The 13,080-nt window shown below is 35.9% G+C and overlaps 1 protein-coding gene across 7 annotated transcripts in view; it reads right to left on the bottom strand.

The window, feature by feature from the left end:
- Positions 1 to 114: 114 nt before the first annotated feature.
- The window catches only part of LOC133515521 (voltage-gated potassium channel subunit beta-2), a 29,064-nt gene continuing 16,098 nt past the window's right edge, over positions 115 to 13,080 (bottom strand). For 5 of the 7 annotated variants that reach the window (XM_061848069.1, XM_061848085.1, XM_061848093.1 and 2 more), the window contains 14 exons: positions 11,185 to 11,258; positions 10,524 to 10,757; positions 9,954 to 10,047; positions 8,220 to 8,246; positions 7,953 to 8,080; positions 7,325 to 7,404; positions 5,720 to 5,852; positions 4,969 to 5,105; positions 4,092 to 4,188; positions 3,851 to 3,966; positions 2,842 to 2,978; positions 2,610 to 2,769; positions 2,456 to 2,522; positions 115 to 2,364 (listed from right to left, as the gene is read on the bottom strand). In XM_061848069.1, the coding sequence (XP_061704053.1) occupies positions 2,661 to 2,769; positions 2,842 to 2,978; positions 3,851 to 3,966; positions 4,092 to 4,188; positions 4,969 to 5,105; positions 5,720 to 5,852; positions 7,325 to 7,404; positions 7,953 to 8,080; positions 8,220 to 8,246; positions 9,954 to 10,047; positions 10,524 to 10,757; positions 11,185 to 11,258 (1,366 nt within the window). In that variant the 3' untranslated portion in view covers positions 115 to 2,364; positions 2,456 to 2,522; positions 2,610 to 2,660. Of the gene's footprint in view, positions 2,365 to 2,455; positions 2,523 to 2,609; positions 2,770 to 2,841; positions 2,979 to 3,850; positions 3,967 to 4,091; positions 4,189 to 4,968; positions 5,106 to 5,719; positions 5,853 to 7,324; positions 7,405 to 7,952; positions 8,096 to 8,219; positions 8,247 to 9,953; positions 10,048 to 10,523; positions 10,758 to 11,184; positions 11,259 to 13,080 lie in introns of all 7 variants that reach the window. The other 2 variants (XM_061848074.1, XM_061848079.1) reach the window with 2 other exon arrangements.

Here is a 13,080-nt window from a genome sequence, read left to right as displayed (position 1 = left end):
CGGCTTTGTGAGTAGATTAATTATAAGCTGCCCACCGCTCTAACTAAAATTTTAGATACCATGTATGCCTCTCTGCGGCCTCAGGGCTTTTCCGTTTCAATAAGACATGAAATAGTTTATAGCAGTTTTAATCATAAGGATGATTTAAGTACAATAATCTGGCTTAAACATTAATAACACATAAAATATAAATATATACAAGCTGCGCTTGATGTATGCTCGTAATAAACTTTCAATTACTAATAACAGTAGGTACGAAAATTGTGTGGCCTTATGGCTAGTGATATGAAATATGTTGTATCATGCTACATTTCCACTTACTAAGGTACATTGTAGACGATCATAAGGCCCAGTCGAAAACATACAGATGATTTCAGGAAACAACCCTTATCTATTAGTTACAGTTCAGTAAAAATAACTTTAATCACCAATCTAAACGTATTATTACCAAGAAGTATTTGCAATTTACTCGATACCTTAACATCTTGATAAGTTATTGTAACAGGTACATGACTCAAAAAATTTTAAGAAATAAGTCTAGCAATGAATCTGAAAGAATTCCCTACTAACCTAAAACAGAGTTTTTGAAACTCAGAATTTAATGTACAATTTATATATCATTATTCCCGTTTTCGACCCCTTTATATCTCTGAGCTATCTCTACACTTTACATATTAATAATTAATTGATTTACTCGCTGACTGCAATTAACAATAATATTGTCTAAAATGTTTTATTAGGTACCATCCAATACACAGTTACACACATGCGCGTACGCCTCGTCTAAACGACACGTCAGACGGAGAAGTACCTACTTATCTTAATATACCTACTTGGGATCCATTTCAGAAACAGTACCTACCAGTCTTGTATCACGAGTGTGTTGCCATGGCAACCTTATAACACAACGATGAAAACACTTGTAATATTGTAGTACATCATTTGTCAGGTTCCGGAAATGAGCCAATGAGCTCTATAACTTGTTTTTAAATACCACGGGTACCAATTTAAAACAGGTTTTACAGATGTTTCATATATTATTACGTCACCTAATTAATTCTAAATTCAATCACCTATTAATATAGGAATTTACCAAAGTAGGTATAGGTACCGACAAAGAATGTACCTAGGTTTCTTAAGGACCGCGCACTAAATTCGGCAGTGATTTGCCGGATAGGAATACAATTGTAAACTATTATTACTCTATCGAAACCAAGACACAGCTCTGACCCTACTATCGTATCACGTTATAAGATGTCTGCTTATAAAGTGGACTCTATAGAACGGAGGTGCGAATCTCAATACTCGGCGGAAGCATGACAAATACGCTGGTATGCGCACTAGAAAGCTTAACTTTCGAGCAGGTGGTGCACTGTGATGGCTTGCATATATGACCAATTAAGTTCTCAAATCGTTTAAGCCAGACAGCCCAAGTTAATATTTGCGTATCAGAAAAAGCATTAAGTAATAGGTTATGGCATTTTATAAATAATTTTCCTAACCTAGTATTTTCAAAGGAATCATTGTCTACTGAATACGCCAATCGCTTCGTTCTTGAGACACCTCGATCACAATTTCTGTATATTAAATTAATTTAAGTAGTAAAAGACACTTCTAAAATGCACTGGATTAATCGCTTACTTACTTGAAATCTATCTAATTAGGACTTCGAATCGTACCCACTACGAAAACAATACGAAAAGTAAGAAAATTTACCTTACTTCTCTATTTGGCTGGCCATATATAAACAACTACATGTGTAAGAGTGACAATCCTTTTTGTACAAATCTAGATGTTCACATCCTTACGTATACGATCTAATTATCAAGTAGGTAGGTAGGCTCTACAATAAAGATTTTGTAACACTCACTTTACTAGATAATATATCCATCATTTGTTTATATTTCGTACAAGTATTTACGCATTGGTTACCTTCATCACAGATCTATAAATCACTTCCAGTTTATATTTTCGTATATGTTTCTGAGGTCGATTCGCACTGGCCGCACGCACACCCCATTTGTTGGGAGGTCGCCGGGGCCTGGGTGTCGAACAGGCGATGCCGGTGGGGTGGTTTCGCGACAGTTTCTCTTTCGTTCTCGTAGAATAAGCCAGGCATGTTAGAGGAGATGCAGGCCATGTTCATCTCGTGTTATATGTCTGCCGGGGAGGAGAGGTCGAGACGGGAGCGGCGACGGTCGCGCGCGCCCGCCAGCTGGCCCGAGGAGGATCGCTGCAGAGACGAGGATCGGGCGCGCGCCGGCTCCGACTTTGACTTCTTCACCTTGCTGCCGCCGCTCGCTGGTTGCTTGCCTTTCAGCGACGACACCGACACAACGACGTCAGTTGATACACCGTCTTGTTCTGAAACACATTCATTTTGCGACTTTACAAGTGTTACGGTTTTAGATGTATATATGGTATGTGGAAAGTAAAGCTGCTTCTAGGTACCGACCTGTTCGCTTGATGACTTCGCCTGCATTATTTAAAAAGAACTTTGGCTTCGATTCCTTAAGCGATTCCTGTGTAATTAGTAGATTAGTTTAGAAGAAATAGAAGTAACAAAATGTTTATGTAAGTACGTATAGAAATAAGTCATTGCCGTGTACCTTTGATTTACTAGATTTGGAAGCAGAGTCAGTGCTTCCGCGCCACCACGGTCACTGAATCTCACAAAAGCCCCTTCCGGGCTCCTTGCCGGGGGTGGAGGCTTCGCCCTCGATCGCCTCGCCCTCGGGTTTAGGCGAGCCCGTACCAGACGTTGCGCCGCTAATCAAAATAATTTTGTATTTTAATAATATAAATCAGTTGTATATTATTTGAACAGTTTTTAGTACTTACGTCATATCTACTCTCACAGTGTTATTGTTCTGTTGGTTCCGCATGGCCAGTGTAGACACCATGGGCGGCCGTTGTGGCTTGTTTGCTAACAACCTTTCGATTTCAGCCATTACTAAGGGCGTTAATTGCGGGACAATCTGTACCAAAAGTGGAAACATTAAACCTTAACTTTTATATTTATTAGACAACCTATATATTTGATGACCGGTCTGGCCTAGTAAGTAGCGACCCTGACTATGAAGCCTGACTATTTGTGTGTAAATTTGTTGCTGAGTCATTCCTTGTATATAAGTATGTATTTATCTATTCAGATTCAGATTTCTATTCATAAAACATAGTATTTTACATTTTTTTTTGTATTTTTTTTTTTTGGGTTTTTTTTCTTTATACGTATGTATTTCGTCGCCTAGTACCCATAGTAGAAGCTTTGCTTAGTTTGGGGCTAGGTCGATCTGTGTAAGATGGTCCCCAAATATTTATTTATTTATTATTTAACTAGCACCCAAACGGCTCTAACTATACCTCTAGCGTCGAATGGTGGTCCCTATGATAGTTCGTTTTAATATGAAGTAGGTAGGTGTGACGTAAATTGTGTGTAGACATTATTTGAAACAGCACACTCATTAATTTAGAAATGTAAGTAATAATAACACAATAAAAACATATTTCTTCAATATATTTTCGAAGCAGAATAATTAAACCCACCCAGATAATTTTCGAAGGAATTGTCGTCATAGGAACCACGCGAGAGTTAATATGTATAGTCATTGTATTGTTCTCACCTTTCGGCTCGTGTTTAGTTAAAGCTGATATGTTATATGCGTATTTTCTAGACACTTCAATCATTTAATATACACATAACCTAAAATTGACAATGATGCGATAAAGCGTAAAGTCGTATGTACCTGCGTCAAATTATTAAAATTTAATAACAAGTAAAAAGTAGAGTCTAGTCATCATTAAATTAAAACTATTAAAAGTTACTTATAACGTCTCAAAGTTATCGTACCTGTAACGCGTGAATGTTTTCTTTAAATTGTTCAACGCTGGTGGCGCCTAAAAGCAGGCAATTGACTGATTCATTTTTCAAGCACCACGCCACAGCCAGTTGACTCATCGAGCAATCTAAAAGAATTTATGTTCATTTAAATTTGTTTTATGAAACTTCCTTGACAGTCTGATATGAGATCAGATTGTCAAGGAAGTTAATCAAATTTTTATTAACCAGTCCATAACATAGTGTTACATACTTAGTGAGTTTGCGAGATTAGATAGATCACGTAACTTGTCTCCATATGTCCGAGGTTCTTCACCCGTGACCTGCTCTTTACTCCCGGAGCTTCTCATCTGGCAACAGTATTATAGCACTTTTACAAATAGTTGTAGAGACCACGTAGAGAGACATTAAAGAATAAAAGATCTCCCAAATTACGGATAGTTTTCTTCGGCAACGACGACACGAGGGGTATATTCATGTTCCAAATGGCAGACCGTGTGTCTGCGTGTGTTATAAGTAGGAACTTAGATTTCAATATTTAAAATGAAATTTATTTTTAAGGAGATAAGAACCCTAATTATTTTCAATTTATCCTTATAATTACAAATTTTGACTTGATTTCCAGAATAAGATTGTCGGCTGAGCCTTTCCTTTTTTTAATCAACTGATTAGGCATGTTGCTGTGATCAAGGCAGGTTTCGCAGTGTCCACATAACCTCTAAAATTATATAAAACAGAAGAGATAGTTCGCTACGATCACGGGTACATTTGCGGTTTATGTCGTAATGGTCACACAGATTTTAAAACAAAAGTTGTTACTCTAGTGGGCAATAGTTAACAGCTGGTGTGCTAAAAAGCAATGGTTTTATTATATTATTATCCTCCTGGGACTCTGTGTCCATTTTTTGTATATATTCTACAATCTATTTTGAACTTTTATTGAATAACTAAGAGTTATAAATGCAAAAACAAAACAACTGCTGCAGAGTCTAGAGGATATATCTTAATAGAAAAAAGTAGGTAAGTACCCCTTTAACCAGATATGGGTTCATACTACAGGAGACGAGAACCTTAAGTGCGATGGAACACACGGAATGCTTGTAAAAAAGCGAATAAATGCAGGTACTTACGTCTGGTACAGCCAGGTCCTCCTCACACCAACTGAACGTGCTGTATTTCCTGTTAAATCGCGACTTGGCGAAGAGCCCCGTGATCTCCTCGCGGCCCAGGCCTTTGCCAGTCGTTATGGCCGACCACGCCATCATTCCTGAAATACGCAAAAGCGTTGATAAAACAAGTCTAAATAATACCTACATATTCACATAATCAACGCAGAAAGTATGTGTGATCACTGTAGCTGTGTTTATAATTAAGACTGCAAGAAATGTGTTATTTTTGTTTTATTATTAGCAAATACTCATGAATAAACTTCATGAGTACGTACTTCATGAGATTTCATGGGTAAGTTTATGTTGAGCTCATGCACTTTACTCTTTGTCTCATGCACGTAACATAATATTGTATATCACACATTAAAAGTCGTATTTGTTACTGTATTCTTGCGCAATAAATTCTAAATTCGGACGGATTTTCAACGGCTTATTTACTAGCTGCCGTGTTGCCTTAAAAGAAGGAATGAATAACAAGAGTCAATACCGATAATGCTACAGACACTATTTGGGTAAAAACCTTTTAAAGGTTATGTGAGTTTTCTGTGAAAAGCATAAAATATTTTTTTAATTAGTATAATGAGAGTTTAACACGTCCAAATCGCTTAGAAAGGAGTTCGGTTTTTTCGAACGTTTTTGACCTATTTGTTACATTACATCCTAAACAAAAATGTACATTTGAGTCAAAATCATCACAATAATGTCTACTCACCTACTCCTATTTTATGGTATAACTCAGGCATGTATAATTCTGGTTTCTCTCTGCAGAACATGTGGTATTCTGTCTGTTCAACTATCGGAGTGATACAGTTAAACTGTCTGCAATTTGTGTAGGCGTCCATTATCTAAAAGTGACAAAAGTGGTTGAAATTAGTACGGTTTACGACTATTTATATTGTGGCTTAACCAACTCCAGTTCTGAAGTTGTTTTCATATTTATCATGCGTCTTTAACTTTTCATTCTACGATTTTCTAATAGACTTCAGACATATCGATTGTCATGATTGAATTATATTTTACAGTACATATGGGGCTACTTTATAGCACTAGTGCGAGAAGTAGCATATTACGTTACTGTGTCGAACATTTAAAGGGCCATATGTACTGTAAAACGTTGTACGATACATGTGCGAATAGGTAATTCGCAACTCGTGTCGATTTAAAACACTCCCTTCGGTCGTGTTTTAATTTATCGCCACTCGTTTCGAATTTCCTATTTTTCGCACTTATATCGTAATGTACTATTATGAAACTAGTTTCATAACAAAGGTTTTTTTTTAAGACTAGAAGTTAAAAAGGTGCGTAGCTATGTAAGTTTTGTGGGATAACTTATTTTAATTTAAGATAAATATTGGTGACTTGGCTGTATTCTATGTGCATTCATGATTCTCTTGTTATTAAAATAAAATAGAATCATTAGAACATTGCCATTGCCTATAATTTACTAACAGGTATATGTATTGTTTGAATACAGCTCTCAGTAATTTAATTAATAGTTGGCAATGCTGTACATAAATAGATAAAATTACTTATTCTTCGGTTAGTATTTAAGTGTATTGTTATTGTATAAAACAACTTTATGTTGACGTTTTAGGATAGTAATAATATTGTGTGCATTCCACAGTGCCTTAGTATCTCACTGTAATACCGTGTAATCTGTTTTAATAAATAAATAAAATAGAAATAAAATTACGAATACACATCATTTATCGTAGTAGTAGAAAAACCATTTTGTTACGTTTAGGCAGATAAAGAGATACAGATAAAGATAGTTTATTATTCAAGTAGGCATATTACAATGCGCTTATGAACGTTAAATAAAGCTACACCGGCTCTAACCCTACACCTCTGACCCGAGAAGATTTAAATCCCCCCCTCAAAGATTTTCAGATACTGATAGATCTATTATTTTTCACTTTCATGTCTATATTAAATCATGAATCTTGCATGTCGTTTATATAGTTTTGTGCACACTACAAATAAATAAATAATAAATAAATAGTCCCACAGTAAGCTTAATAAGGCTTGTATTGCGAGTACTTAGACAACGATAAATATAATTTATAAATATATATAAATACTTAAAATACATAGAAAACATCCATGGCTCAGGAACAAATATTCATGCTCATCACACAAATAAATGCCCTTACCAAGATTTGAACCCAGGACCATAGGCTTCATAGGCAGGGTCACTACCCACTAGGCCAGACAGGTCGTCAAACTGTGTAATAGGGATAAGTAGTTTTTAAAGATAGGTAAAGGGTTACACACATGCTAGGGGAAAGCGACATCTTTCCAATTATGTAGTACTTACTTCAGCAGGAGACCAACGAGCCGTCCCCCAATACATGACCCATCCTTGGTTTATAACAAAATTCATAGCCCGAACCAGCTCTGAAAAAATAGACAGTTACTTCACGGATTTCCTAGTTATAAAAAAAATCGGGTTGCACTCCTGGAGTGCCGGCAGAAGTGAAAACTTGAATATTAACGTTGTGCATTTTTGATATTTTGGAGAAATTGAGTAGCAGTTTTATAAAAAGAGATAATTCTCTATTATACCTATGTAAATAAATTGGAGCGTGGAAGATATTTTAAAATGCGTTGAGTATCTACAATCATGGAGACCCAAAAACACAAAGATACAATACAACACAACTAACAAAGATTAAACCTCTTTAACCGTTATGACAGCACTTTGATTATGAAGAAAATAAAATGTCACACCTGAATGAGATACCATTTTTAAAAGTAACCAGGCTTCGATGACATTCAATTTGCACGTCACCATGATGTCACGTGTCCGTCTTACGAATTTTCAATCTGACGGTCACGTGACCCCTGACACAAGTTTAACATTTTTTCCCCATCACAAAAAGTGCACAGCGCCGCCAAAGAAGTTTTCACTTCAAAAATATAAAATAAATTCACTAATGACTAACCTTCCATCGGACAAACAGGGTCGACCTTATGCAAGAGTACCACGTCGATATATTCCACCTGTAGTCTAGCCAGCGATGCCTTAATGCTTTCGATTATATGCTTACGAGATAGCCCTCTCTCATCCGACCTGTCATTACCAAACCTAATGAATAAACAGTTGGTAGCACATCAACAATTAAGCAAAAAGCACATAAAAGCGAGTGTAATAAGTGATAGCAAGTATGTTGAAGAGCTAGTTAAAGCGTTATTTAATCACTCATCTGTACTTAAGAAATAATTCAAATCCGTGGAAGCTATTGAAACACATGACACTCGTTAGCATAGGTGACATGCAATTGAAGTAAATGCAAACAGTTACATATACCGGTACATATAATCAAGTCGTCAATACATATATCGATAAAATCGTATAGGTACACCGTGTTTTTCACGATTTGACTATTATGCATAATAAAAGACTACATGAGACTTCGGGTGACCCTCGGGCTAGCTCATTTCTAGGCCAGTGGACTGGGCATCGCTAATATCGCTTTATGCCTATATTCGCTATTACGCAGGGGAATGTAGCCAGCGTGATGGGCACCCTTTCCGCAGGGGACAGGCCCGGGGGACTTATCATAAGGTGGGTATTTTTAAGTTATGCAAAATAATGTTCCATTTAATTCAGTTAGTTCATACAAATTAATTTTATGATACTTGTGTAATTGTCATTGTGTTTATTAAAACTTTTTATTTAATATGCGTTAAATTCTTATAAGCTCGACGCTATAGTTCTTCCTGAATGTTATCAAAATCGAAAAACACGATGTATATACAAAACTATATAAGGACTAAAATAACTACACACCCAAGCCTTCCCAACGAGTAAACGGGAAAAAATAAAATTATACATAATTATTCATCCAGCTTAAATCAATTAATTTGCTGATAGATTTCCAGTTCGCAGTCCCGGTTTTGAACTAAATATGGATCTAATTGTGTATATTGTAAACATACATGTGTTAACTCGGGTCACAGGTACTAATATAGCAAAATATTTTACGATAAAAATTTTAATTTTTTAATAGTAATAGTGGATTTAAATGAACACATAATATCGACTTCTTATTTATTGATGTAGACAGCCGAGAGATCGTGCCCCAAAGATAGCACACGTATGATTATAAAGACTTAAGTAGTGGTTTTTCCTTTTTATTTGCGAATCACGCTTAAAAAAAGTGAGAAAAATAGAATAGGTATATTGAAGGTTTATAATTATAGATATAAGAAAATTTATAGGATTCTGGACGCGTGCAGTGTGGAGGCATTCCTTGAGTAGATGTTTGCCAGAAGATCAACGCAGGGACTCAATATCAGTAATACTATTAACTCCCTAAGTTTCAATTACTAATACTCATTAACTGGTAAGTTCGTAATTTTGCACGGTAATCACACTGATATGAAACCGCACGCCGCCCCTCTGTTTGAGAGAGACAGCGCTGTTCAATTAAATAGTAGTGTCCCGCTAGCACACCGGAGCGGTGTGCGAGTCCGCTTCCAATGTGAAGACCACCTTAGATTTTGATTGCTCTTGGATCAAATCAAAAGTGTTTCTGCTTATCAAGGAATCTAAAAATTAGACAGTGATCTACCTCTTTAAATTACTGTTACTGATACTTGTCCCTGGTCGATTGTGTCGTTAACGATACACCAGTGGGGCATATCTTCCATATTTAGTCAAAGAGCAATGAAAACGGAACACGTTCTCAGTATGAAAACTTCAGTGCGATAGAATATTTAGTTTTAAGTACTACTATATTAGGTAAGATCAAGATGTTTAGAACCATATTATATTACGTCACACAGGTATACAGGTACCTACTGCTACTTTTCGATCAGAGATGCCAACTTACATTTACTCAAACAATTCTATACCTAACTGCCAAAACGTTATCTAAACATCCAGCATACATCCAAACCATCATACCAATTGAGAGTACACCACTACGTGCAACACTTACTTAGTACTCCAGTAAATTTTTGTCGTAATAATTATACTCGTTCGTCTAACGTTTATTTTCTTTAGAATCCTCCCCAGTTCAGCTTCGCCTTTTGCTGTTAATATAAGGTTAAAAATAGAGTTTTATCTAAACAAATAATTATTATAAAAATATTTAGGCCCTTCGTTGACTTGAGCTGCACGGAGCGGGTGAGCGGGTTAAAGAAAAATAGTATGAGCAACGCTAACTGGTGCGGCCACGCGACGAATTTTACCCGCGCCGCATGTGTGCAGTGTACACCCGCCGCTCAAGTCGGCGAAGGGCGTTAAAGACATATTGATTAGAAGTTACACATATTGGTAAAAGTCCATCTTTAAAGGGCCCACTGGTTACCAGTTCGCCGGACGATATTGGCCTGTCAGTTATTCGCGATTGTCAGCTTTTTTTGGTAACCAGTGGGCCCCTTTACCGATTATTAAATATATTATATAAAACGACGGTTAAAAACCAATAAATTTTTGTATTCAAGTTATCTGTTTCGTAAATAAAGCCTTCCGTGATAGAGATTTTTGGTGCAGTACCCGTACTTACCGCAATGAGCCTCCGACAAATCGAATAGATTTATACCGTTCTCCAGAGCAGTCAATATAATGTCTTCCGCGTAATCTTCGTTGAGCATAGTCCATATGCCCACCCCAATGTTGGGCACGCGCAGACCGGATTTGCCTAGGTTTTTGTACCGTAATCCAGGAGTTACCACCGAAGGCATGTTGGCGTGATTTCCCATATACGTTGACATATGCCGAGACACACTGATTTCTCCAGCTGCAAAATATTTTCATTAATAACTTCTACTAACTTCGTCTAACAAATCAAAGATTGTACTATTTAATAATAATATTAAGTATCTTCAGATATTTAAGAGAGTTAGAATATCTGATATTTGCTATACCCTATTCAGGGTCCCATGTGATACCATATGATATGTATAAGAACTAAATATGTACCATGGTTTGCAAGAAATAAATACTGAATACTGAATACTTAACTTCTAAAGCGCGCGGTTGTCTTAATACCATAAACGCATACCATCAACGGAATGTAAGAAAAATGTCATTTGAAATCAGATATTTTAATTAATTAATGACCGTATATTATTTTACGCGGTGAACGCAGCGATAAGCGCAAACAACCGCGCGCTTAAATAAACGCAAGAGATTTTATTTAAAAAAAAAATCTAAAATTTACTTGCCTTGATCTAGCATCTGCTGAGAATTTGCGCTGAAATCATCCATGCAATCCAGGGATGCAATTGGAGCACGACATCTGAACAATCCAAACAAAACAACGTTGGTACATTATAATAATTACCTACGTAAGAATTAACTACTTAATTATTTCGAAACACTTGGACGAACGGGATAAATAATATATACCTTGGTAATGAGCCTAAAGAATTAAATGGCACAGTCGCTATTTGCAATTTAAGATGTTGTGATTATAACTACGCTTTATGATGATGACGATATATTTCTACAGACATTAGTTACTGTTTCTAGTGCTAAAGGCAGTACTTATCTACTCCTAATCTACCCTTAATGTGTATTACTAATTTCTATCTCTACTTATATAACGCTCTCTATGCACCATGGTATGTACCTACTACTTAAACGAAATATTATTTGTGTTTAGACTAAGTCATTAATTACAACTTATTTAAAAGTATTGTGTAAGTATTTATTTTGATGTCAAACTTAGCGTAGTTTTCATAAATTAATTTAATGTGGGCTGTTGTTATTTTTACACATCGTAGTTTTAAACATTAAAATTGTATCTTCAATATTTTCAGTTACGGGAGAGAAGTACAACGGCGTTTAGAGAGCGAGTTAGGTAATACATTGATTTTAACTCTAACCATCTAATTTGTACATTATCATTAAGTCGATTTACTAATTTTATGTCATGAGGAATTGTAAAAATTACATAGACCTACAGCATTTAGTTTTGAATAAAACGGATGTTGTTACGCGCTTTTACAAAGCCAAGAAGCAGTTTACGTAAGTATAGTAGACAGCAGCCGCAAGTCGGACACAAGAAGCTTGCAGGCATAGATAGCGAGGAGGAAGTAAGAACGATGTCGATGCATCAGTGCGAAGAGTACAGGAGACCACCTTACCTGTTTTGTGGTTGACAACTTCCCCAATGAACAGCATGAGTCAAGCCAAGCCATCATCATGTATCTTTAAACAACAGTATCTATTAATCTGCAATCGCATGCTGTTTTCACACTATTGACAACTGCAGGTTTAACAGTTTTTCGGATACTTAATTAAAATAATTGTATTATGCGACATGATTATAGATAGGTACTGCGTTTTGGAAGGTACCTACTGGCATGCGACGATCGCGGTGCGCGATGTGGCGGAGTGCGCTGTCAGCTTTACGGGCCTCTCAGGAGAAGACATAACGTCCTATTGTTTTAAATACATATACATACTTACGTAATAAAGACTGATTTTATGCAATTGACTGTTTCGTTTAGAGTACAACTTAAAAAAAAAACACTTAAGAATCCTTTCAGAACGCACGACACGAATTTATATAATAATTATAATAGAGAAAGTAAAGTCTAAAAAAGTAGAGAGGTAAAGTTCCCACAAGTCTGAGAGCAGAAACAGGGTCATATGTTTCGTGGTCATTGAATTTTCAAAAGTCAACTTATGACAATTAGAGCTCCATCTCCTTTAAATTCAATGAACAATATCGTCAGGTGAAAACCAAAACTCACTAATTGACAATATTTCATTTTTATAAAAACTGAAAATTCTACACATGATTTGAAGAATTTTGCTTCCTTAGGACTGCAATATATTAATATAAATTTAATATCGTTTATTATCAAAAATATAAAAGAATAAAAATAAATGTAATTATAATTTGAATAAATATAAGTAATAGTGATTTTACCCAAGGTACAGTATACTAAATATTGTTTCGCCTTTGGTCCGTCGTATCCGTATGAATGCCTGGTGTTGTATTATAAATAAATAAATAAATAAATAAATAGGCACAATGGTTGTCGATTTGCGGAAAATGCCCAGAAGCACTAACTAACTAACTATATCCGAATCATCGAAGAAATCTGATA

Source organism: Cydia pomonella, chromosome 1, assembly GCF_033807575.1.
Source record: "Cydia pomonella isolate Wapato2018A chromosome 1, ilCydPomo1, whole genome shotgun sequence".
NCBI lineage: Eukaryota > Metazoa > Arthropoda > Insecta > Lepidoptera > Tortricidae > Cydia > Cydia pomonella.
This window is presented reverse-complemented; position numbering and strand designations above follow the sequence as displayed.